Consider the following 26,509-nt stretch of genomic DNA (forward strand, 5'->3'; position numbering starts at 1 on the left):
GAGGAGGAAGAAACCAAGATGCACCATGAGGTGCCACCAGACTCAAAGGTTCAAGTACGTGTAAAGTTATGCAGAAAGACAACAAAAACAAATGTGGCGCCCTAACCAGTTTGGCTCAGTGGATAGAGCGTCGGCCTGCGGACTGAAGGGTCCCAGGTTCGATTCCGGTCAAGGGCATGTACCTTGGTTGCGGGCACATCACCAGTAGGGGGTGTGCAGGAGGCAGCTGATCGGTGTTTCTCATTGTTTCTAACTCTCTATCCCTCTCCCTTCCTCTCTGTAAAAAATCAATAAAATATTTAAAAAAAAACACAAACAAATATGGCAAATGTCAGACTACATGTGGGTAAAGGGCACACAGGAGATTTCTGCATTACTCTTGTAACTTTTCACAATCTAGTCCACATAATAAAAGCCTAATATGCAAACTGTCCCCTCGACTGACAGCTCCCTATGCCATGACCGCTCCCTATGATGTGCACTGACCACTAGGGGGCGGCGCAGCGCTGGCAGTGGAGGGTGGGTGGCAATGGAGGCACTGCTGGCCCCAATGACGGCGGGACCAAGCAGGTGAGTGGGCAGCACCAGGCCACGGCTGGTGCGAGCGGGGCCGATTGCCACAGATGGCAAACCTCCCGGCTCCCAGGCCCTGGGGGAACCAGGCGGGGCCCAATGACTCAGGTAGCGGGGGTGCTCGGGGGCCCAGGTGCTGCCCAGGGCCGAGGTCAGCTGGGACCTGCCCTTCCAGACACTCGTGCTTCGACCTCGACTGCCGGCCAGGCCTAGGGACCGCACTCATGCACCGGGCCTCTAGTTCTAAAAAACTTAAAACCAATGGCTGCTGAAATGTAGAACTTGTTGAATATTCGCTAACAAGTATAAGTCATTAGAGTAAGACAGTTGGGAGCTTGGGCTCTCTGGAACCAGGCAGTTGGTTAAACCCTCCCTACTCACCGTGTGAGCTTGGGCAAGCGTCCACTTGTCCACGCAGGGCTGTCAGAGACTTAAGGGCAAGAGCCTGGAACAGTGCCTGCCCCTGGCAAACACTCACAGCGTTATTTCATGATTTCTATTCTTGCTGAAATTACAAACCCAGGGGCTGGGTTTTTCTTCTGAATTTGCTCTTTAGCTGGGGACTGTAACCCTCATGGTCATCAGTAATGCCTTCCCAGAGCCCAGGAAAAAAGTTACCACTTCACGTGTTGTGTATTACCTGAATAGTCAGGGAACTTCACCTATTTTATTTAGGTTTTCATTTTTTCAAATTCCAACCCAAAGCTAAATACAATTGGAAACCAGTAAGCACTGTTTGTTCCAAAGGAGTAGGATCATTCAGATTTACTCCAGTAAAGTATGCAACCCTTAAGCAAAGCTTTTCTTCATTTAAAAGAAACAAAACAAAAAACAAAACAAAAAGCTATACAGTAGTCTTTCCTTCTGTTCATTGCACAAAATGAGTTCTGCTTTTGTAACTCTGACACTCAGTGGTGGCTTTTACAATTTAAGATTTCAACTTCAATAACTTTTTCCTACTCCCAAAAAACCTTTATAAGTTTTTCTTAAGGATGGTGTAGAAACCAGTATTTCTGCACAATTCACTGGAATTTTTTTTCTTTGTAATAAAAATCTCCTCTTTAAAACCAGAAAAGAAAACGAAAACCAAAAGGCGAGTCCTCTACCTATCCTGGCTTCTGTAGCTACGAGCGAATCGGGCTGACAGCTGCGTTAGCCACTCGAGGCTCCAGATCTGCTTTCCTGTGTCTGACTGTGTCCGCACAGAACACTTTGTAACAGCAGCCTGGAAAGCGATCTGGAAATAAAACACATATTTATGAGTACCAGGAAACAAACATGGCCCAGTAAAATAGGAGGCAAGAATGCCTACAAGTGAGATGCTTTTTTCATTTAAGGTTTCTTTCCTGTGGTTGTGTGTTTTTTTAAACAACCACTTCTGGTTATTAGAATGAATCTGACAGTGCTCAGGATCAACGGTGATTAGAGCAAAGCTATGAAGTTTCTCAAATGTTATTTATACCTGTTACATTCCCTTCTCACCCTCTAAATACTGATGACAGATGCCAAAGAGGCAAAACCAGCACAAATGGAAGACCATCAACCATGGTATCACCTGGTGCTTTCAGACACATCGGCATTTCAGTGTACATAGTCCTTCACTTCACATTTTAAGATGCTGACGCAGTGCAGCAAAGATGCAAAGCATCCTCTCACACAGTCTGTGCAGAAGACATTGAATTTGTTAAGTTCTGAGATACAAATGATTAAAAAAAAAAATCCAGGATGAACAAGTTTCAAAATGCATAGTGTTCTGTGCATGAGTCCATTTTCTTTAAACTCTAGAATAAAGTGGTAAGAAAACAAGAAAAAATTGCCGCTGCATCTGATCGTCTCCACTTGCTGGTCAGCACTCTATTCGGGCAAGTAAGGGTGCAGGTGATCCTCTATGGTGCCAACCGCCCAGTGGGTGAGCTGTTCCTGTGGCAGGTAGAGGCAGATGCTGCATAACTTGAAGATTGTAGCTTTGTTTTTTGGAGTCTGAAAGGGAAAAGTTTTAATATTCTTAATAAGTAAGACTTCAACATAAGTGCTCGATTGCCACATGAGGTCGATCTCCCCCGTTGATTAAGCACTTATGGACACGGCGACAAAGCACGGAGTGATGGCTCCTAGCCATAGACAGGGACCCTGGGAGTTCAGAGCTTTGCCACAGGAAATACAGGAAAACAGGACGTGTGACGACAAACGTTAGAAGGATGTAGGCAGACTGAAAGAGAGGTCAGCCATAGACTAGTTGCTGAAAGGAATCAGGGTTAAAGGCATTTCATGGAGACAGATTTGAAGAGAGCTTTGAGTCATGTTTGCATACAGAAAGACAGCAGACGTGGCGAGAGTAGAAGCCAGGGGGGAACAGAAATGGTAAAAAATAAAAGATCTAAGCACGAGCACATATAGAGAAAAGAACTAGAAAAAAGCCAAAGTGTTACCAACCAGATCCACGAAACTCTAAGAACTACATTTAAAAAGTGGGATTTAACCATCTAACCTGGGGCAAGTGTGCTAGGTGCTGTCACACAGCCGCCAGATGAATCAACCAGACCTGCCTCAGAGCTCACCTTGTCACTGTAGCTCCTCTAAAAAGGGCAGAAGAAAACACAGGTGGCCTTCCTGATTCCTGGCGTCTGTATGTACATGAGGTTGATATGTAAAATGAAAAAATGTGCCAGGCCCTGGCTGGGTAGCTCAGCTGTCTAGAGTGTTGTGCTCATACACCAAGGTTGCGGGCACATACGAGAATCAACCAATGCAAGCATGAAGTGGAACACATACATGTTTCCCCTCGCCCCCTCCTCTATCCCTCTCAAATCAATACGTGAGAATTTAAAAAATAAAAAATAACTTTTTAAAAGCACCCCCGCCTGGCCCTTGCCAGGTAGCTCAGTTGGTTAGAGCATCATCCCAATACTCCCTGGTGGCAGGCTTGATCCCTGATCAGGGCACACACAGGAATCAATCAATGAGTGCATAAGTGGAACAACAACCACAACAAAATCGTAGTTCACTTGCTCTCCCTTCCTCTCGCGCAAAAGCCATTAAAAACAAAACAAAACCCCACCCCAGCCAGTTCCAATACGCAGCCAAGTCTGGGGACCAATGTTCAGGGTGAGGCCCAGGAGACCGGCTTCTTGTTCTTTAAATAACTTCAAAAACAACGCGGTGATGAAGGGGCAAAACAGATCAAGTCACTCGCACAGGAAGCAGTCTGATAATCAGCGAAGGGTTGGAACAGCCCTGTGTGGTCCATGCTCACCTGCAAGTGCTGCCGGTCAATGAAGAGAAACACGGACTGGTTCGGATTGTTGACAACAATTCCAGTCTTGTCCTTGCGGCTCAGTACATGCAGAAACTGTTTTTCATAGTCACCGTGATGAAACTCAAATTTAGCCTAATTAAAAAGCACAAACACATATATGTAACCATACCACAAACATGTTGCACGACATGACACATACATACAGTTGTGCTATTGTACATGCTAGCTGACACGGCTACTGAATTAAAACACAACTTGAAATTCAGTTCTTCAGTAACACTCGCCACATCCCACAAGCTCACTGAGCACAGGCAGTGACCAGTCTCTCTTCCCCTCCCAGTGCTGGCACAGGACGGTCTGGCATCTACTGCTCAGGAGTGTGTGGTGCCAACTGCACCCGTGACCCCTCCTAAAGCCAACAGGCCAACCTTAACATTCAAGCCTTCCTCTGGCCATAATCGCAAACATACTGGGCAGCTGAGAACCACCTCATTCTCAAGAGACTCCACAATTCAGTGCTTTCTCAACATTCAAAGGGATGGAAGGGACTAAAAATAAATTCATTACAAAGCATAGCCCCAAGAATTTCCTAAGCCAGGCCCAGCTGGGAGTTTTCCTTCAGGTGCTCACCACACTTATTTCAGAGCAGAATACCTGAACAGGCCTAAAAGGCTCATCAGATCCCTTCCACCTGGAAAACAGGAGACAGACAATTTTCTCAATGTCGTTCCGAGGCCAAAGAATGAAATCCATCTCCTGAGTACAGCCAATCACGTCCTATCAGGTGACAGAAAGAAAAAAGGAAAAAATCACTTTTATAGAGACATGGCTGTAAGGAGCAGATTCACAAATTATGCGGATTCACAAATTTTGAAACACTGTGCAAGGGCCGACTATAGACACACTGTGCAAGGCCCAACTATGTACGATTTCATTGAAGGGGCAGCAACAGGACCGAATTCCAATTCCTGTCCAGTCCAGCCCCTCAACCAGGTGCCTCCATCAGACCTGAACTCACCAGAGCAGGTGCAGACTCCACCTACGGCTCGCGTTCTTTGTCTTTTTTTTAAAATCCCTGAATGTTTATTTCCACCCTTCAAAATCAGAACTACTCCCTAGCGGGTTTGGCTCAGTGGATAGAGCATTGGCCTGAAGACTGAAGGGTTCTGGGTTCGATTCTGGCCAAGGGCACATGCCCAAGTAGCGGGCTCGAGCCCCAGTAGGTGATGTGCAGGAGGCAGCCAATCAGTGATTCTCTCTCCCTCTCCATTCCTCTCTGAAATCAATAAATATACATTAAAACAAACAAAAACAAAAAACACACACAATCAGAACCATGTAAGCAAAGGCATCTTGGAAGATCTAATATGAAGTTGTGCCTTCCTGTTACAACGGAAGGCTACTGTTGCCAGATGCTGATGGTCCTCTTGGCACAGGACAGCACAGTCATGTCCAGAGGCCATCAACCTCTTCCAGACCAGCACACGGTCATCTCCAGTCTCCCCCGACCCTACCACTATAGGGTGGGGGTCAGGGGTCTCTTGTGCAAATACGAGGAATAACATCCAATGAGTTGCAGAAGTTCAGAAGGTTGGTAGCAACAGCAGTATCTTCTACTTTAAGTTTCTTATTTATTAGAGACATGATGTTATTCCCCCGCAAAGAAAACCCAACGAATAGTAAAAACATTACAGCATAACGCACACCTTGATCAGCATAATCCCACATCAGCTTTTAAAGCGAATCATGGCCACAGCAACTACACATTCTGGGAGGGTTGGCGTGCGGTGTGCAAGGGGAACGCACTGTAACATACGAAACCCAGGCTGAAAGCCAAGCTCACCCTTCTCATAGACTGGTATCGAGGAGCATGGAGCTGTACCACGTCCTTCTGTAAAAGCTCCACGGAACTCTCCAAGGAATAGCTGCAATCCCGCACGCCTTTCAGGATATTTTCCTCATAATTATTTGTCATGACTGGTATAACCTCAGACACTTCAAAAAGTGCTGATTTTTTCTTCTAGAAGAAAAAAAAGATGTTATCAACCCACTGATAACACACTGCCTTTTAACACTCAGTCCATATTACAATGTCACATACCTTCATTCTAACTCAGCAAAATTCTTAAATGAATTTTTGTGCTGAAAATACTGATTATCCTTCCCAAACCCCCAACCCCAACCCATCAGAATGTTTAACCACATGGTTTTAGAGCATCATGTATCCACAGCAAGTATTTATTTTAGAAAATACTTTTTGCCGTCGTCAGTTTGGCTCAGTGGATAGAGCGTCGGCCTGCAGACTGAAGGGTCCCAGGTTCCATTCTGGTCAAGGACACAGGCCTGGGTACTAGGCTCAATCCCCAGTGGGGGGTGTCGGGAGGCAGCCAATCAATGATTCTCTCATTGATGTTTCTCTCTCTCTATCCCCCTCTCCCTTCCTCTCTGTAATCAATAAAAATATATTTAAAAATAAATATTTCTTAAATGCTGTGAGAAACAAACACTAGCATCCCTCAGGTTAAAAAAAAAGTGATTTACTCTTGATATAACTTCATTAAACTGGTTCTACAAACAGCTAAATTAAAATCTTGGCAATTTAAAGACAAAGCTATTCAAAACAAATGAACTGTTTTACTCCTTAAAAAGCTCAATTTCCATTATTTCTTTAGGATATTACATAACTACAAGTGTCAATATTTGAAAGGGGGAAAAAAGTCGACCAAATTGAGTTTCAAATTTCGTTTCAGATCCTCTCCATTCACAGGATTAAAACAGGTTTTCTCAGGTTTAAAGAGCCAGATGGTACGGATTGAACATAAAGATCAAATCTACCCACTTACATCTTGAATTTGTTTCTAGTGAACCTGCATTACAATATCGTCAACTAAAATCTGATCTTATCTATTCTTTAGTCAAGTTATTTACACACACACACACACACAAGCAAGAGAGAGAATGGAGAAGTGACTCTTAGGACTACCCAGCTGGGAGCAGTCACTCAAAAACGACCACTTCCGACGCCACCTGCACCCCGGATCCTGCAGCAGCGAAGGGCTTTCCCACCGTAACCTTCAGGAGTTAAGAGGAGGGTAAAACCTCAGAACTTCCAAATATTAAATAGATATGTTAAGATTACACTTCTGGCCCTAGCCGGCTTGGCTCAGTGGATAGAGTGTCAGCCTGCGGACTGAAGGGTCCCAGGTTCGATTCCGGTCAAGGGCACATACCTGGATTTCGGGCTCGAGCCCCAGTAGGGGGCGTGCAAGAGGCAGCCGATCAATGATTCTCTCTCATCATTGATGTTTCTCTCTCTCTCCTTCTCCCTTCCTCTCTGAAATCAATAAATATATTTGGGAAAAAAAAAAAGATTACACTTCTGATCTGAAATTAGCTCACAATTTAAGTGCAAAAACCCTACATTTCCTTATATTCATAAACTAATCTCATGTCAAATAAAGATTAAGAAACTGCCATTACTTTAAGCTGCAAAAAACTACTCATTTTAAGCTGCAGAAAACTACTCATTATTTGCTATTTAAGTGTGGAATTCTGATTAAGGCCAAACATATTTAAACTTTCTATTTCACTTTTAATTTTAGTAAAATTCTTCACTTCTACACAAATTAGCCACGAGTATGTAACTGCTCCTGAACTGAAGGTGTATTCCATCCACTTCCTTGCACGCGCCAGGGAAGGTACCTGCATCCTGGCCCGAGGAAGCAGCTGCTGGAAACATGATTCCAACTGACCACTCCCAACCCACCTCCTTATATCACGGGAGGCCATCTCCAGTCCAGGGTCCTCTGTGACGCCCGGTGCAATGTCCTCTGAGCATCCATGAGTTCTACAATGCTGCCCACCCTGTGACCACTCTTTAGGCCAGGGGGCCACATGCAAATACATATATTCTATTTGTTCCCATTTTGTTTTTTTACTTCAAAACAAGATATGTGCAGTGTGCGTAGGGATTTGTTCATTTTTTTTTTTTAAACTATAGTCCGGCCCTCCAACGGTCTGAGGGACAGTGAACTAGACCCCTGTTTTAAAAGTCTGAGGACCCCTGCTTTAGGCTGACAGACCCATTACTGTCACAACCTACAAAACCACTTGCGCCACTTCACGTTAAGAACTTTAAAGTACGCCGAAACCGGTGTGGCTCAGTGGGTAGAGCGTCGGCCTGGGGACTGAAAGGTCCCAGGTTCGATTCCGGCCAAGGGCATGTACCTGGGTTGCGGGCACATCCCCAGTGGGAGACGTGCAGGAGGCAGCTGATCGGTGTTTCTCTCTCATCGATGTTTCTGACTCTCTGTCTCTTTCCCTTCCTCTCTGTAAAAACTCAATAAAATATATTTTAAAAAAAATAAAATAAACACGACTATTAAAAAAAAAAAAACTTTAAATTACCTTCTCCTTGAACACAAAGGCAATGTACATCTTGAAGTCAAACTGGTCAGCTAGAGATTCTTTTTTCTTCCTAAGCTGAGCGCGGAGTCTGTTCAGAGCTTGTTTCTTCCGGGAGTTCGGGTCCCCCATTTTGAAATACAGGGGGTACTAAAGCCTTTGGAAATTGTCGCTAAACTATGGGCACTTTTTCTTAAGACTCAAGTACAACAGAAACAAGTCATTTCCCCTGCTGATAGGATTGAATGGCTAAAGTCCCAGCTGCAACCCCAAACGGCCCCTCTGGCAATATTAGCAGACTGTCATGCTACAGGGTCGCGAGGCCAAAGGTGCTGCCCAGTCATGTCCGGACAATCTCGTTTGGGGCGGGATGGGAAGGAGGAAGCGGAGGAAGGAAGGAAAGAGAAAATACTTGAACTAATTTTTTGGAAAACACATCTGGCTTAAGGACCCAAATAGAGGCTTTCGGGGAGGGGGAGGGGGCGTGGAAAGCCTCTTCTCAGGATTTAGGTGTGCAGGTAACACAGCCGGCACCAGTCCGATCCCAGCCCATCCGGACCTTCCCCTCTGGTTAGAAAAGGGATGATGAAAAGGTTCAGGGAGGGGGAAAGGGTGATCCTTGCTTTCCAAATACCAAAAAATGAAAAAGAGGAAGAAAAAAAAAACCCACAAAAAACAAAACAAAAAAAACACCTTCCCCAAACACCAAAACAGGGAAGGCGAATGAAACTGAAATACCCGATCGGATTTTACCCAGCCCGGCCCATGGCTGCAGAACCTATCAGCTCTTCGCTCTCTCAGGCTCCACTATTGCTACGGATCGAAGGCGCCGCTAGTGATTACTCTTGGTGGTGAGCAAAGACGACAGTGCAAAATCGGTGGAGAAGGAGGGGGGGAGGCCCAGGGTGTCCCTGCGATCAACTACAGTGCATGCCGGGGGCGGGCAGCTGTCGCCCACAGGAGCCAGGAGGAGAAACCGCGGAGTCATGGCCAACTGCCCCATCACCCACCCCACCCGCGGGCGGCCGCGAACGCTGCTGCCCGGGACCATGATGGCAGGGGCGCGGGGTCGAGAACACGATGGAGGATCGCTCCGGCTCTGCGGTCCGACAGCACCCCGAGCCCAGCGAGGAGCCCTACATGCCCCGAGGGGAGCCTTGCCTAGGGCTTCGCCCCGACCCAGACCGTGGGCATCGCGGAGGCGAAGGGGGCGGGTGCTTCTCCCAAATCCAGGCCGCGCCGGGGGACCACCTGCCTGCCGCCCCCCAGGCCCGCTCCCCGCTCGGCCGTCAGCGGCGGCGACTCACTCGCACCGCGGGAGGCACCGGGTCGCTCAGGTCTTCGCTCATCGCCTCGGGGAGGCCATTCCCGCCCGGGTCCAGGAGGCGGGGCAGGGCCAACGGGAAGGGTCAGCGGGGAAAAACAAAACAGTTGTGTTAATATTAATGACTTTTTGTCAGGACGCCCACCCCACCCCCCGAAAAATGAAATGGAGTTCCCGGATTCGCGCGCTCACGTTGAACAGACCATGTTTCCCGAGTTTGGATGGTGCAGGGCGGGGTCGCGGGCGGGCCCTTAGCCGCAGCCCGCGGGCGGAGCGGTGGCGGCGGCGGAAGAGGCGGCGGCGGGGGCGCTGCTCGCGGCTCGGGCGGGAGCCATGTCAAGAGAACACCAGCAGCCAACCGAGCCCCCCCATCCCCGCTGCGGCGCGCACTGGGGCCGGGCCGCCCGCGCTGCTGCCGCCACGCAGCCCCCACCTGGGACCCATAGTCTGGCTCGGCGCCCTGGGCGGAGGGAGGACGGGACGGCGGCGGGAGAGAGAAAGCGGGAGGGGAGGAGAGCGGCGGTCCCGGGAGCGGGCGGGAGGAGGGAGCCCTGCGCTAAGGTCCGTCGGCGAGTCAAGCCCAAGTAAAGTTATTTCAGTCCAAGCATCTGCTCCGAGTCCTCCTGGCCCCCGGCGGCGCCGGCTCGCGGGACAGCGGGTCGCGGAGAGCCGAGTAGAGGACGCGCGTTCGCGGCGGCACAGCCTCGTTCCCCGCCACCGGTGGCTGCGGAAACGGCGGCGGCCTCGGCGCCTCCCGGGTCCCGGCAGAGTCGCGTTTGAGCCGAGAAGCCAGAACAAACAACTTAAAATGGCAGCAACGCCGCTGCGTCACCCGCCCCCCAGCGGCACCGCCCCGAGCGCGCTGCGCCTGCGCGCCCCGCGGGCCTCACCACCCGCGCGGGAACAGAGGGGGGGAAGCGCCCGGGACGCGCGGGGCGTCGGAGTTACCCAGGAGGGAGGAGAGAGGAGTCCAAAGAAGCGTTAGGAAAAAGGCTTCACAAGGCGGAGTCTTTGCTGTGAAACTGCTTAAGGCCATCCTTCCGCCTCCAACGGGAGTGTGAGGCTAGAGACCCCCCTCTGGTCCAGAATGGAGCGTCCTTGGGGCGGAGACGCGGCCGCCCACTCCCTCCGGAAGTCCAGGGCCCCGAAGTTGGCCCCTCCCACCCTCTGTCATCATAAAGCCACGCCCCATGACTTCCCTGGCCGAGCACCCGGATGGAACCGCTTTTCCGGGGTCTGGTGCGCCTCTTCTGCGCGCGCAGGGCGCGGGGCGGGGCCCGAGGGTCAGGAGGGGGCGGAGCGTAGGGGATGGGGCGGGGCGAAGGAGGAGAGGGAAGTGTGTCGGGAGGGTGGAAGTCGATTCCCGTTTCTTTTCGTTACGCTGTTACTCCGAACCCGCCGACGGGGAGTCCTTCGGGGTGTCTGTCCTGCGGTGCTCTGCAGCCCCCAGCCGGGAATGAATGTCCGATGTCTGTGCGGCGGGGTACGGGTCCCGCTGGCTGCGTCCCCGCCTCTCCACGTGCGCAGCAGCCGAGGCGGCCCTCCAGCTCTGAACAAGGTCAAGGATGCCTTGGAGCGCTGCTGCCGCGATTTGGGAGGAAAACAGCCCATCCCGCAGCGTGGGTCCCCCCCCTTCCCTTCAGAACACGATTTCCATTAGGATCCCCCGGGCCGCAGGCCTAGGTCCTGGAAATGTGAGGAGGGTACTGTGGGGCTTTTGCCACCGGATCGCAGGTCCCTGGCACCAGAGAGCCTTCGTTTCCTCTTTTTAGAGCTACAATGTGCTGCTGAAAACGCGGCTATGTTATTAGGAAATCAGCAAAAGCCAAACTGGACAAAAGCAAAGCCTAGAGACTCCTCATGGACTACCCTCTGATAACATTTTATTTTATTTTTTATTTTTAAATTTATTTATTTATTTATTTTTTTTTTACAGAGAGGAAGGGAGAGAGACAGAGAGCCAGAAACATCGATGAGAGAGAAACATCGATCAGCCGCCTCCTGCACACCCCCCACTGGGGATGTGCCTGCAACCCAGGCACACGCCCTTGACCGGAATCGAATCTGGGACCCTTCAGTCCGCAGGCCGACACTCTATCCACTGAGCCAAACCGGTTTCGGCAGTATTTTAGAAGTCTATTGGGTCCCCACCTACTGCTCTCCACTTGGTAAAATCAAAATAGGTTACCTTTTCACCCTTGATTCAAAAGAATAATTGGGACCCACCCCTCAATATCAATTGTCCAAAACTAACGTCCAAGGAGCTCATTAGGGTGGGCCTGAACCCAGCATGACAGTGTCCTTACAGGAAGAGGGAGAGACCAGAGAAAAGAGTGCATCTTTTTAACTATTCATTCTTCTTTCCTTAATTATGTTAGCGAATTCATAAGGAAGAAGCCCCATGAAGATTATTTTATTATTACAATATTCTGCTCAGGATCCTTTAACTAGCTATTTGAAAGCCCTCAGTATGCAACATGGGATGGAAAATAAAAAGGACACCTGCTTTATTTTTAAAAGCCAACAAAGAGCAAAACCAACACACCTGCGACTTCCTAGTGTGGACGAAAGGGGCCACACGCTGACCTGACCAGCTCAGGGAAGGCCTGCGTGGCAGCCTAGCAGACTCAGAGACCTAAAATAACCACAAAGGATGGTCTGAAATTAAACTTTAACTAAAAGCAGTTATGGTGGGCAGTTATGTCCTAGGCCAGTATCTTCACTGACAAGATCAACTTTGATCCTTACTGAGCCCATTTGCCTTTTTGCCTCTAAGATAACATACCCTTGAAATGTCTGGGTAACTTGTAACTTCCCTTTTTCTGGAGCCCCTGGGGCACAACCAAATGTTCTGGGCACCAGGACACATACTACAAATTCCTTTATTATCATGTTAATTGTTCCTGCACCCACCCAAGTATGTGTCCATCATTTTACTTTTTATCCTATCACAGAGGTTTCCCCACTTCGCTTAATCCCACCTCCTTAAATCTGTCATCAATGAATTTCATGTATAAATACGGATGTAACCCTGCCATTCTCCGGAGCACTATCTCAATTCGTTGAGGTTCTGCTTCCCGGCATATGTCGACAGTTTGGCTCAAACAAACTCACAAAAATTCTTTACAGGTTTCAATGTTTTTTTTTACGTTAACACTAGTAACACCAATTGTTTTACTTCTGTTAAATCTATAGTTTTACCATATTTAGGAAAAAAGAGAAACTATCTTGCTTTAGACTAATTCCTTTCTTTAAAATCTCTTTTCCAATAATAAACATACATTGCTTATTAATGCTAATCTTACATGCTAACATTTTCTGCATTTTATTGATTCAAATATCCAGTTTTCTTACTTAATTTAAAAATGAACAAAAAACCAGGCCAGGCCAGGTAGCTCAGTTGGTTAGATTTCACCCTGCAGAAAACCTTAAATGTGTGTAAAGTTGGAAAGAGGAGTGTTACAGGAGAATTAAATTCCCCTCTCTCATAAGAGCGAGGTTCTTGCAATATCTTCAGAAAATGAGCTTTCTGGGAGTTGCATGGGGGGGGGGGGGGGGGATGAGGAAGGCTTTATTTGCAAGGTCCCACTTCCCGACGCCAGTCCTGAACGAGGGGCAGCTGGAGGTCAACAGAGCCAGAGGCAGGGCGCATGTCCTGAGCTTCCGTTGCAGCCACGTGTGGCTCCGCATTCAAGCTCATCAAAGTCCACTGTCCCCACGGTCCCGTGTCAATGCTCTTAACCCTCTCCTATTGGGCTTCAATCTTCTCTTTGTTAAAACTCCCCAGAGGACTAACCATTGCTTTACAGAGAAGATGAAGAAAACAAACTGGTTCTTTTTCTTGCCGGTTGTCACCTCTTCCCACTGGTTCTAACTCCAGGGAAGCAGCAGAGCAGGCCGCTTCTCCAGCTTCGTTGTCAATTCAGAGGTTACTTTGAAAAGCCCTTTCCCCCAGGGCAGGGTGCGGGGACTGAAGGCACTTCCTCTCTCAGCAGCCCTGTGTCCCCTCCCAGAGGAGGTGCCATTAATCCCCCTGGATCCTGAACTGAGAGGCAGAGCTCCCTGCAGGCGCTCTTCTCTCCAGTCCCTTCCTTGTGCCCTCAGGCAGGTCGGCACCTTTTTTCTCTGATCTGTCAACACGCACTGCACTCTCGGCGGTGCTGACTGCTGCTGCCTGAGCCTAAATTGTGTCCTGCGGAGGCGAGGCAGTGCCTGGTGTATAGCCTGTCAGTGGCTGTGTCTTGCGGCCTGCCTAGAGAACTTCCCTGGGTGGGGCGGGCCGGGCCTGCTTGGAGAATGTGCCCCCTAGTGTGGCTGGAAGGGCCTGGGCTGCTTTACTGCTCTGCTGTCACCATCTCGAAATTATTCACCATTTTTAACACGAGACCCGCATTTTCATTGTGCGCGGGGTTCCCCTCGCCGCCCTTAGACCACACCAACTGCACCGTCCCTCCTGAGAGGGCCACATGTCCCAGTCCTAGTCCTCCCCGCGTCCTTCGGCCACCTGAGGGCACGGCCGTGGCTCCCTCATAAGCCGGTTGCCTGGTACTTGGCTTGCACGCAGAACTCACTTCTCTTTGCCACTCAGGAAGGGAGAAAAGTGATCCTTTCATGCACCCGTTTCAAGATTGTTTATCAAGTCTCTTACAAGAAAATAGCGTTTCTTGGAATGGGGAGAAGCAACTTAGATTGATCCCCCCTTTTTCTCTTCAGCTTAAGAATGTCAACTATGGATAATAAAAAAGGAAAAAAAAGAATGTCAACTATGTAGAATGAAGGTCAGCAAAAGATGGAGAGAGAGCGGCTAACAATGGCTTTTATATTTTTAGGGGCCGTGAAAACAAACCCTATCCAACCGAGAAAGCCTAAACTATTTACTCTCCATCCCTTTACAGGAAGGCTCCCAGCCCTTGGTTTACAGAGCTGTTAACAGTGTGCCTCCCTCCCTCGCAGAAGTCACAACAGAGACATGTCTGTGCGCGTGGCACAGGGGACCCGCAGTCCTCAGTCTGCACTGTCCCGACCGGATCCCTTCTGGCTCTTCTGCTCAAGGGCATGCCTTCCCCCCAGCCCTGCTCTTGGCAAGCCCGGCCTCCGCGCAAGGCAGTCGCAGCGCAGCACTTTCCAGGAAGATGCTTGTGGTTGTGCCATTTGCCAGACCAGGCTGCTGCCCAAGGCCAGAGGCGAAAAGAACCAGGGAAAGGGGGCGGGGACGGGACCTCCTCCCAGGTGGGCCTCCTTACAGTGAGTGTCAGCACCTGCCCCGCCCTGGCAGATGCTCTGTTCTGAGGACAGGTGCTGAGGCGAACCCAGGGAAGAAGAGCCCTCAAAACCTCAGGCCAGCCCTAGCCGGTTGGCTCAGTGGATAGAACGTCGGCCTGCGGACTGAAGGGTCCCAGGTTCGATTCCGGTCAAGGGCATGTAGCTTGGTTGCAGGCGCATCCCCAGTGGGGAGTGTGCAGGAGGCAGCTGGTTGATGTTTCTCTCTCATCGATGTTTCTAGCTCTCTATCCCTCTCCCTTCTTCTCTGTAAAAAAATCAATAAAATATACTTTAAAAACAAAACCAAAAAAACCTCAGGCCAGCCCTAGCCGGTTGGCTCAGTCGATAGAGCATCGGCCTGCAGACCGAAGGGTCCCGGGTTTGATTCCGATCAAGAGTACGCACTTCAGTTGCAGGCCCTGGTCTGGGCTCCTGCAGGAGGCAACCAATCGATGTGTTTCTCTCACATCCATGTTTCTCTCTGTCATTCCCTCTCTCTAAAAATCAATGGGAAAATACCTTCGGGTGTGGATTAAACAAAACACAACACACCTCAGGCGACTGGTCCACTCCTGCTCAATAGCCATGACGGGCTGGTGCCCCCACCTGGTTGGCGCAGGTACAATCTGCATTCGGTGCCACACATACCAGCTGACCATGTAGCAGGAGAGCCGGAGCGATCTGAACTAAACTGGTGACAGGGTGGTCGCGGCTCTGGCCCTTCACGATTTCCCCTAAACTAGGCATCATCTCCTTCCGGATGTTGAAATAAAAAAAGCCCAACTCACCGACATGCATGAAGTCCCCACACCATTCCAAACGGACCACACGATGAGCAGGGACGGATGACGTCTAACCAAGTGGGCTCCATGACACCCCTGGAAAGTCGCCAGTGCTCCCCCAGCTCTGCGGGTTTTTAATTACAGTAACAGTTCCATTCTACCCTCTGCGTGCTCACCATTTTCACATTTTCTCTCCCAGCTTTTCAGTTCTGGAAAGAAACAACACCATTATGAACTGTGCTTTATACGTTACCCAGTGCAGTGTACTTGAATGTAACTTTTAATATATATATATATATATATATTTTTTTAATTGATTTCAGAGAGGAAGGGAGAGGGAGAGAGAAACATCAATGATGAGAATCCTTGACCGGCCGCCTCCTGCGCGCCCCCTGCTGGGGATCCAGCCCGCAGCCTCGTCCGCGCCCTCCGGGTTCCTAGCTGGTGGCTCCCGAGCCGCCCGCAGGCCGCGCGGAACTTTGTGGACTGTGGACCTGCAGGCTCCCAGCTGTGCTCCCAGCCGGCCGTTCGGGGGCCTTTGAACCACGCGCTGACCGAAGACACGGGCAGTGAGTCAGAGGCCGCGGGTGTTTTAAAGTCAAGGACACGTGCCTGTCCTTGTCACCATTCTCACTCCGAAAACCAAGTCTCCTGATGGTTTCCAGCGCGGGGGCTGAGTCCTTTACGGCTTTAGACTTCATGTGCCACCGTCCCCTCAAACAGCCAGCGCCATCCGACTGTGCTTGGCACATTTCCAGCCGCCAGAGGTCCGGGGAGCGGGGAGGCGGCCGCGGGCGCCAGGGTCAGGGCGGTGCCGCGCGGAGGGAGCCCTTCCCTCGCTCTGAGGACAAGAGGCGTTGAGAGGCGGGACGTCCCGCAGCTTCGGCGGCACCTGCAGCAGGCGGGCCCGGGCACCGCACCCACAAAGACCACGATGGGAGGACTTGGGGGGGCAATAAGGAAAGCTGGCCGCGCGCGGGGCTGAGGTCTCGTCGCCCCGAGTTGCAGGGCAGCGGGAACCCACGTGGGACCCGAGCGCCTCCTGAACCCTAAGGGTCAAAATGCAAAAATCCCGAATGTGAAGGCTCTGCCCACATTAGGGAGCCGCGGGGCCAGGGCCGCACAGACCACGAGGAGTCGTGCGCAGCACGTGCAGCTCGCCATCCTCCGGTGCTGGCGGCAGTGGAAGCGGTTCTCCCCGCTCGGAGCGGGGTCGGAGGTCAGGACGCGGCACTACGCCGCGACCGTCGCGCAGGCGCAGGCAGGGGCGGGGCCAAGGCGGGCGGCGATTGGCTGGATTCGGGAAGCCACACCCCTCGGGAAGGTCACGTGGCTGTCGGGGCGGAGTTGGCGAGCTTTTGGAGCAGCGCGCGTCAGCTGCGGGGCGGAGGTGGGGCCGGCGCGGCGAGGCGGGTTCTGGGCGGCGCGGCGCGGCCAGGACCGAACACTTCCCTCCAACGAGTGAGCGGAGGTGGCAGGAGATTTACGCGGGGGCTGCCCGCCCGCCGGCATCGGTCCTCCCGTGATTCCGCAGGGTCGCGGTAAGTGAGTTTTGGAACGGGGGCGTGCGGGGCAGTCGGTGAGCCGCCGGGCCGCCCCATTGGCTGGGCCGATTTTGGCGCGTTCCCTGTCCGCGCTCCCTATTGGCTGGCTGGCGCGCGCGGTTGGAGCGCTGCGCCCCCTGCTGGTCGGGGTGGGGAGGCGGGGTGGCCGGCGAGGCGCCTGATTCCGCCCCGCGCCTGGCTGGTGGGGAAGTGGGACGTCCGCCCCCCGACCAGGGACTGGCGGTGTCCGGGCGAGGGGCGTGGGGGCCGCACCCCGGGCTCGAGGGGAAGGTCGCTGAATCCTGGCCCCTCGTTACGCCGCGGCACTGGCGCTGGTGACACCGGTTCCCCGGAGTGTCAGCCTGTCATTTGGAGCCAGGCCCTGGCTGGTGTCTTCCGTTGAAAAGAACTGGAGCGCGAGTGCGGGGCGCCGGGTGCAGACCGCGGTGCAGACCACGCGCAGGTGCAGGGCTGACCTTCCCGGAGCGGTGGCTGTCAGCATTTGTAATGCGACGCGGACGAAAGCACATGGTACATCGCAGCCGTCCAGCTCCATCACATTCCCGAAGCTGGACCGGCTCCCCACGGGCCATGCACTCGCGCGTTTTCGCGTATTTTCAGTTCCATTCCGATCACTTTTTCCCCTAAACGACGTTGGTGACTCCCTGGATGACTGCGGGGTCCGAGGGCGATGGGTCATACAGTCACAGTGGCGCCCCGGACGGAGTAGAGGCATGGCCGCAACTCGGCAGATGGTCCCCAGACACGTGCCTGGGGCCAAACATGGGTGTCAGTCCGGCCCAGTGGGTGCTAAGCCTATGTACTTACCCGCGTCTCAGCTCCTGATGGTGCGGAAACATGTCCCACAATGTGAGGGCGTCGTCCCAGCGGATCGGATGTTAAGCCCCTCCCATGTTATCACAGCCCGTCCGCCTGGGAAAGGGCGAGGTTGGGGTGCTGTTCTCCAGCACTGAGGCGGGCACACCCCGGGATATGCTGCGCCTTCCCTGTGGCCTTTCGCAGATCTTTCCCCCGTCCCTCAGCCTGGACACCCCCGTCCCTCAGCCTGGACACCCCCCATCCCTCAGCCAGGACACCCCCTGCCCCTCAGCCCAGACACCCCCGTCCCTCAGCCAGGACACCCCCCCGTCCCTCAGCCAGGACACCCCCTTCCCTCAGCCCAGACACCCCCGACCCTCAGCCAGGACACCCCCTTCCCTCAGCCCAGACACCCCCCTGCCCCAGCCAGGACACCGGCATGTTTTGTACATTTGTTTAGACTCTGCATTTGTATTTTTCCATTTTTTTTAATATTTTTCCTTTTGCAACAAGCTTTTCTAACCAGAATTATTGGGTGTGTTTATATAAAGTACAGACGTCAAGGGTCACTGGCAGGGCTGAGACCCCCCAGCCCCAGGGGAGGCGCAGGCCCCGCCCCGCGGCCTCCCTCTGCTGTTGGTGACGCTTGTCCTTCCCCAGGTGCACGATGAACCCCAATATGAAGCAGAAGCAGGAAGGCACCCATGGGCGCGTGCAGGTAAGTGGCGGGATCGCTTTCGTCTGGGTGGGTGGAGAGCAAGTGCGTGGAAGTGTTTTGACATAATTCAGCCAAGTTTAACCTGGCTGTTGTTTCCATAAATCTTAAATTACTGAGTTTTTGGCCAGAGGAAAAGTAACAGTAGAGAACCATTAAAGAATTAATTATGGTTGAATATTAAATTTTCTGATCTTCCCGTTTAGTTAAGTCTTTAGTTTCTTTCAACAGTGCATTGTAGTTTTCCGAGTATTGAGTTTTACACGCCTTTCGTTGTTTTCCCCCTAAATATTTTATTTTTAATGTTGTTGTAGATGGAGTTGTTTCCTTAGGTAAATTTTCATGTACTCATTGTTCCCATAGAGAAATACTATTGATTTTTTGTGCCTTGATCTTGAATCCCGCAACCTTGCTGAACTTGTTTAGTTCTGATAGTTTTCACTAGATTCCTTAGGATTTTTTGTAAACAGGATGCTTATTATTGCTATTTCTACTGTAGATTCCTTGGTAATTATATGCAAAATTTTGTGTGTGTGCTCTTGTGGGTGTGTGTGTTTTTAAAGAGGTTTACAGAGCCCTGGCTGGTGTTGCTCAGTGGATAGAACATCGGCCTGTGGACTGAAGGGTCCTGGGTTGGATTCCAGTCAAGGCCACATGCCCAGGTTGTGGGCTGGATCCCCTGTAGGGAGCGTGCAGGAGGCAGCCGATCAGTGATTCTCTGCCATCGTTGATGTTTCTGCCTCTCCCTCTCCCTTCCTCTCTGAAATCAATAAAAAAGATTTTTTTAAAGAGGTTCACAGAATCTCAAGTTGTTCTCTAAAAAGACTAAGACCCATAATGTATAATAACCTTTTTGGCTGTAATGAGCCTATCATTCCAATGCATAATCCGTACAAAGGAAACGATAAGATGCTATAGAGCTTACATTATAAAAGTTAAGTCTTAGGAATTGCCTCTTTGTGTGACAGTAAATTGTGGCTTCTTTGGTCATTGTTAGTAGCAAGCACTTAAATAAACCCTCCTGTTATGCAGGTTCCGGAGTTGTGTTTGCTTCTCCTAGTATTTGGAGACTGGACTAATCTAAATTATATCTGAAATGTTGGGGTGGTGTTTGTTCTCACCGTCGCTGGCATTGGTTCTTCAGTTCAATGGGGAGATAATCATCCGCAGGGAAACTTGACCGTGGGAAAGGTGAGCTCGCGCCTGGAGTGCGCCTGCGGGCGCCGGTTCTCACGCTGCTCCGGTGTCCTCCGCTGACCTTGTTTGAGTACCACCATTGTTTGCTGTCCCGTGGTGGCAGAATAACTAATGATTTTTTGCAAAGCTAGAGAGAGCTCTGGGATCAGGAAATGTACGGGAAGGTATTTACATATTACCAGGAAGGCCATATTTTCCCCAAACAACTGCTGGGCCCTTTGCAGTAATTACAGTGCCCCAGGCGCTGAATTTCAGCTGTCTCCTGATGGACGGCTCCAAGCAGACTGCTCCCACAGGCAGGGCAGGGGTCCTGTACATGCCTGTGGCTGTGTGTGAGGATGTTCCTACACGCTATTCCTTTGGTGAGCACGTGGGGGTTTCGGGGACAGTCATGATGCCAAGGACGCCTGAGACAAATCCTGTCGATTAGGGGGAGAAGTATTTTGCAGTGTGAACAATTACTCTTTTCCCCCCAATTTACCTGTTTTCTGGGTTTCTACCATAAATGTGTTAAGTTTGGGTGATATGATGCATTCTTAGAATTTCTTCAAACTTTATTATAATTTTAGGGAAATAAGTTTACTAGTTGGTTAAGCTGATGTCTTGTTCATACCTAGCATTGCAAAATTACCTAGCAGACCAAATTCAGGGTGGGGCCAACGTAGGTTTACAGCTGTTCATATAGAAAATAATACAATACTCAGTCCTGATAACACAAGAACAAACTGGGGTTCGCGTACTCACAGCTGTGACCCTGTTTCTGCCCGTCCCGTCAGTGTTCCTGTGTTCCTTTCTGGTTAGTGTAGGAGGCTAAGGCAGTCACAGTCCCTGCAGCGCTCAGGACCCATAACGAATTCTCTTGACTCTAGAGCAGTCCTGTCCCGAGGAGGACCCTGAAGATGATCCAGCCGTCCACAGCCGGGCCCCTCGTGGGCAGAGAGAACGAGGTATGTGTGACGGGGCCAGAACCTGTGCATGAAAACCATTTGCAAGGTTTCCTTGGTTAGAAATACCCAAGTCATTGAAATTGGGCAGGAGTTTAAGAATAACAATTGTGTACTCCCCACAGAAGTGGCTTCTGTTTTAACTGATCAATTGAGGAAGTTTGACGTTGGTATGAGTAGGATGCTGGTGTAATACTGGTAGAACTGAGATGATAGAACACGTCATCAGCTACAGGGGGAATGCCGCCTATTTTGAGAATAAAATGGTGGATCCTTCATTTACCTCTGTATGTAAATGATGAAATCATTGTTGAAAGTGTCTAGACTTTTGCAGGTAGAAAATACTGCCTTTCTATGGAACTGAATTATTTAAACAATAAAAATAATTTCAGTTTAGCCTTAGATCCAGCTCTAATTCCAAACAGTTGCTGCAAATAAAATTCCCAAAACAGACCTTTACATTTTGGGGGAGTTTTAAACTGTATGATTTTTTAAAGAAGATCCAAAGATGTCAGAAAGACACAAACAGATGCGGCTCCATTTTTAACACATAAATAATAAGACCACTGAGCTTTCAAAAAATTTCTTAGCAAATTTCATATTCTTCAAAAATTTCTACATATTTATATTGTGGTTCCATATTATCTTTGACTTGTTTCTTTCTTTTGATACCCTTAATTTCTTCTTTCGCCAGTGGCTCTTCCTCCTCCCTGCTTTTCCCTCTTTTCTCTGGACCAGTGGTTCTCAACCTTCCGGCCCTTTAAATACAGTTCCTCATGTTGTGACCCAACCATAAAATTATTTTCGTTTCTACTTCATAACTGTAATGTTGCTACAGTTATGAATCGTCATGTAAATATCTGATATGCAGGATGGTCTTAGGCGACCCCTGTGAAAGGGCTGTTCGACCGCCAAAGGGGTCGCGACCCACAGGCTGAGAACCGCTGCTCTGGACTCGAGCGGTGCATGGCTTACCCTGCGATTCTTCCTTCTTCTAAGCACACATCTTCAGAAGCTGGGCCTGCGCTGGTTCCCAGGTGCACCCAGCTTTCTTGCTTCTTAGAGAAAAACAAATGAGATTGACGTGTGGATTTCCACGGCAGCTGGTTAAAGGCTCGTTCAAACCGAAACATCGCAGTGACCAGTCGGCGTCTAAGACTTCCGGCTCTGGAGTCACTGCGGCCCCGGAGCATGGTGAGAGCAAGGAGCTCGGAGGAGTTACCCCGGAGGCACTGGACCTCATGGCTGCAGGTAGGAGGCAAGTGTGGATGAGATAGCCTTTATCGCAGACACTGTCCTTGGAGTGCAGGTCACTCTTACCTCCTCCTGTTCGGGACTCTGCCCACGGCCTCTGGGCTGGGCACATACCAGTTCACTGTGATGCCCGACACCCTAACATTCCTTACGGTTACAAATACCGGCACCAAACGTGGACAGGTCTTACTGTTTTGTAAGATCCAGATATGGATGGAATATCAAAGGGAAGGATAGTGGTTAACATGTCAGCTGGATATGGGATTGCCAAGACAGAAGTAGTCTTTTCGGGGAAAAAGTGTCTAGAGTCTGAGTTTGAAGAAAGGAGTGAGTGTGCTGGGAGGGAGCCCGCAGGGGCCTGGCGGGAGTCAAGGGAGTGAGGACGGGAGCCGCCGGGCGGGAATAAATGCAAGTTTGTGTGTGTGTGTGTGTGTGTTTTAATATATTTTATTGGTTTTTTTACAGAGAGGAAGGGAGAGGGATAGAGTTAGTAGAAACATCGATGAGAGAAACATCGATCAGCTGCTTCCTGCACACCCCTCATTGGGGATGTGCCCACAACCAAGGTACATGCCCTTGACCGGAATTGAACCTGGGACCCTTGAGTCCGCAGGCCGACGCTCTATCCACTGAGCCAAACCGGTCAGGGCTAAATGCAAGTTTTTAATGGAATGGCAGGCGGCACCGTAAGAGGAAGCTGGCAATGGTTTTTAAGCATCATGGAAGGTCATTGATGTTGTTATTGATGAAAAATTGGAGACTTAGAGAGAAGTTAATTGATTTACTCAAGGTCATGGAGTCCGTTGGGCTCATTCTGAGCTGCCGGAAGACAGCAAGGAAAGGGATCGTAGGCTGTAGGGTTTATCAGACAAATCGGGAAAGGGCGGCTGCAGAGAAGCACAGCAGCCCTCTCTCCAGTCCTGTTGTGGGGTGAACTGTAGGGTTTGTGACACTCATGTCTGACTTGGCTGAGATTTGGTGGCAAAAACACTGCAGTCACATACAGAACCGACTGTGCCATATTGCTAATGTCACCACATAGATGACACATGCCAGTCGACGTCACCTGAGCACACAACTCTACAGACCCTCAGGGGGATGTATCAGAATCCCTAAAATGTCGGGGAAATAAAATAGAACAAAGTTGACTGGGTTTTCTAACTTCAGATTTAGGAAAGGGGTATTGCCAAGTGATATGGTGGTACTGAGTAAGACTGCAAATTGCTTTTTAAATAGAAAGGAGGCCGAAACCGGTTTGGCTCAGTGGATAGAGCGTCGGCCTGCGGACTGAAAGGTCCCAGGTTCGATTCCGGTCAAGGGCATCTACCTGGGTTGTGGACACATCCCCAGTGGGAGATGTGCAGGAGGCAGCTGATCGATGTTTCTCTCTCATCGATGTTTCTAACTCTCTATCTCTCTCCCTTCCTCTCTGTAAAAAATCAATAAAATATATTAAAAAAAAAAAAAAGAAAAAAAAAGAAAGGATGCTGGGGATGTCACTGCAGCCGGAACAGGAGGGGCTTTCCGAGTTTCATGTAAAACATTGTTTTTTAGAAAACCCGTCCTCTCAGTACTGGAAGGAAGTGGCGGAGCAGCGGCGGAAGGCTCTCTATGAAGCGCTGAAGGAGAACGAGAAGGTGAGCGCTGAGTAGAACTGGTGCCGTGTGCATTTTAATATTCCCCTCACTGCTTAGCGCACTTGGCTGGAGCAGTGTAAACGGGCTTGCATTTGGGCCTAAGGAAAGTTCAATGCGGCGGCTGTTAGGATTATTTTACCCAAAGAAGCCGAAGTGGTGGGCGCCAGCGATGGCCCCTCTGCCCGGACTGTGCAGGTGTGCCCGTCACACCTGGGGGGACTGTGCAGGTGTGCCCGTCACACCTGGGGGGACTGTGCAGGTGTGCCCGTCACACCTGGGGGGACTGTGCAGGTGTGCCCGTCACACCTGGGAGGCCTGCGGGGTGCGCGGCGGGAGGCGAGGAACCCTGAGCTGACCCACCCCACAGCTCCACAGAGAGATCGAGCAGAAGGCGAGTGAGATCGCCCGCCTGCAGAGGGAGAACCGGGAGCTGGCGGAGGTGGCGGAGCACGTGCAGTACATGGCGGAGGTCCTGGAGGTGAGTGTCCCGCCGAGCCCAGCGCGAGGACCTGTGGGCTCTGGACTCGGATTCGGGGTTCCTAGCTCCCCACCCGGACGTGAAGGTTGTGAGTAAGCAGCGAGTTGGTGCTGTGGGGTCTTCGCTGTCCTCAGCTGTAACGCGGGGTCACTGGCCCTGCTCTGTAGGTTATGAGAACGAGTCACAATAGATGGACGCTGAGAGGTGTCTCCGCTGAGAAAGTAGGAGAAGGCTTCCCTTTCACAGCCGACGCGTCTTAGACAGTTTACATTTAACGTTCGTGCCAGCGTGACCCTCCCGTGTTCGTAAGGCTGCTCCTTGTGCGCCGGGAAGGGTGGGGCTCATCTGACTTTGTTTAAAATTGGGAAGGAACGTGTTTGTAAGGATTCGCCTCGTGCCCGTTCCATTGCCAGGCTTAGCCGAAAACCCAAGTTTTACAACTTAATGTTGTTTACAAAAAGGCGTCTTGCTGATGGGGTGGAAGATTTCCAAATGAAACCCTTTTTTGTACTGAATTGCTCGCATGTTCGGGCCCTGACAGACTTTAACGTTTGAGTTTCTCACCTGGCGATGCTGTCATGGCCGCCTTGGCTGCGGAGTGTGGTCCCCAGCGGGCTCCCCGCCTTAGAGGAGGGCTCGTCCATTGAAGAGTCAGTGCCTTCCAAGGGAGCGGGTCAGCCAGCCACGTGACGTGGCTGCGGGTGATCCAGCGCGGGGGAGACTGACAGGCCCGGGGGTGAGTGGGTTCAGCGGAGACAGTCTGCAGCGACCTCGTTACCACACCGAGGGGCACATACCGCAGCCGGATCAGGGGCTTGGGTTTGAAAGTTTTTATAACAAACACGGCTCATTCTTTAAAAGCGGCTGAAAGGAGACGCTCTGGAGAGCTTCGAATCGCCGGACAGCGAGGGATCTGACTCTGACGAGGCGGCGGGCGAGGATCCGGAGGCGGAGGCCGCGGCGTGGGCGTGAGTGCAGGGCCGCCGCGTCTTCCCCGTGTGAGCTGTGCGCAGAGACTCAGAACAGACGTGCCCGTTACCGCCACGACGGTTCTTGGTGGCAGAGCAAATAGCTGTGATGCAGACGTCCTGTTTGAGCCCTGGGACCCTATCGTGTTAAAATACAAATATATACTGTATGTTTTAATCTATGGTGTTTTATGTAAATAACATTTTCTCAGATGTCAGACACAACTTGTGTACGTGATAAATAAACTTCGTTTCCTAGTGAGCATATGTGTTTCTTGGAAAAACGAAGTCTAAGGAGTAAAATTTGTCTGTTTCTCTGGTTTTATATCATTTTCTCTCTACCCCTTTGTTGACTGGGAGGAAACGAGGAGAAAGTGAATTTGTTCCCCTTTAGAGGAAATGGCTGAGGTTTGACTCCCCAGCTGGTTGCCCCCAGCTCAGGGTCGGACTGTGGATTTCCAGGCCCCTCGACCCCCGCTCCTCCTGGGGGTTTTGGTAAAGGCTGTGAGGAGGTGGTGTCAGGAGTTTCTCGTGTGTCTGTCCCGCCGATGGCGATGGTGACCAGGTGCACGCCCAGTGACGAGATGCAGGAATAGCTGAGGGTTCTGAAACCATGCACGTTACATTAGATACAGCACAGAGCATACGCATAGGCTTGGTCAGTGTGGCTTGGATTGAGCGTCAGCCTATGAACCAGGAGGTCACAGTTGGATTCCAGGTCAGGGCACAGGCCCGGGTTGCAGGCTCGATCCCCAGTGTGGGGCGTGCAGGAGGCAGCTGATCAATGTTTCTCATGAATGTTTCCATCTCTATCTCCCTTCCTCTCTCTCTAAAAAAATCAATAAAAACATAGGTGTTTTTTAAAAAGCATACACTATGGAAGGCATAAGAAGTCAGAGCCAGGTGAAATGAATGAGGAGTTTCCCATGAGTCCGTTCTGCAGGAAGACAAGGCCACGGGGGCACGGTGTGCGGAGTACACGGCCGTGGGACAGCGTGTTCTGAGGCGCACGGTGTCCGTAAGGGGCAACGGAGCCATGTCGCGCATCGAAGGGGCACTCAGGCAAGGTCTTTGTCGCCTGGAAACTGGGTCGATCGAGAGAATTTGGAAGACTCCTTCAGATGATGAATCTAGTTTTCAGTTAGCTACCAAATGTCGCAAGCAGCGCCGTCTGATGTGCCAGAAGCTCGTGTTCTGGCAGCCAGAGAACCACCTCAGCCCAGGACACGGCGGCTGGAGGCCGGCACCGAAACAGAAGGGGTGGGCGCCCGTGTCCAGCACCGTAGTGGGTTTGGCTTTTCTGGGCGCCTTGGCTTAGTATCTAACACCCCATGAATTCCACCAATGCCCCT

The 26,509-nt window shown here is 50.9% G+C and overlaps 2 protein-coding genes across 5 annotated transcripts; one reads left to right on the top strand and one right to left on the bottom strand.

The window, feature by feature from the left end:
* Positions 1 to 1,202: 1,202 nt before the first annotated feature.
* C18H6orf62 (chromosome 18 C6orf62 homolog) lies at positions 1,203 to 10,033 on the bottom strand. 2 transcript variants are annotated; one of them, XR_009449829.1, is made up of 6 exons: positions 8,237 to 10,033; positions 5,673 to 5,849; positions 4,484 to 4,606; positions 3,827 to 3,961; positions 2,129 to 2,553; positions 1,203 to 1,810 (listed from the first exon to the last, which is right to left on the bottom strand). XR_009449829.1 is itself a non-coding variant. In XM_059673928.1 (5 exons), the coding sequence occupies exons 1-5, from the start codon at positions 8,363 to 8,365 to the stop codon at positions 2,428 to 2,430; spliced, it is 690 nt and encodes a 229-aa protein (XP_059529911.1). In that variant the 5' UTR covers positions 8,366 to 10,033; the 3' UTR covers positions 1,203 to 2,427. The 2 variants fall into 2 exon arrangements, 1 of the variants encoding a protein (XP_059529911.1); XM_059673928.1 differs by having other exon boundaries at positions 1,203 to 2,553.
* Positions 10,034 to 16,914: 6,881 nt separating this feature from the next.
* GMNN (geminin DNA replication inhibitor) lies at positions 16,915 to 25,419 on the top strand. Of its 3 annotated transcripts, none has more exons than XR_009449967.1 (7): positions 16,915 to 17,142; positions 18,625 to 18,682; positions 20,746 to 20,823; positions 21,924 to 22,071; positions 23,629 to 23,711; positions 24,003 to 24,189; positions 25,051 to 25,419. XR_009449967.1 is itself a non-coding variant. In XM_059675722.1 (7 exons), the coding sequence occupies exons 2-7, from the start codon at positions 18,669 to 18,671 to the stop codon at positions 25,159 to 25,161; spliced, it is 540 nt and encodes a 179-aa protein (XP_059531705.1). In that variant the 5' UTR covers positions 16,920 to 17,142; positions 18,625 to 18,668; the 3' UTR covers positions 25,162 to 25,419. The 3 variants fall into 3 exon arrangements, 2 of the variants coding, with proteins under 2 accessions (XP_059531705.1, XP_059531706.1); XM_059675722.1 differs by having other exon boundaries at positions 16,920 to 17,142; positions 20,751 to 20,823; positions 24,079 to 24,189; XM_059675723.1 differs by having other exon boundaries at positions 16,923 to 17,142; positions 24,079 to 24,189.
* The last annotated feature ends 1,090 nt before the right edge of the window (positions 25,420 to 26,509 follow it).

This window comes from Myotis daubentonii, chromosome 18, assembly GCF_963259705.1.
Source record: "Myotis daubentonii chromosome 18, mMyoDau2.1, whole genome shotgun sequence".
Classification (NCBI taxonomy): Eukaryota; Metazoa; Chordata; class Mammalia; order Chiroptera; family Vespertilionidae; genus Myotis; species Myotis daubentonii.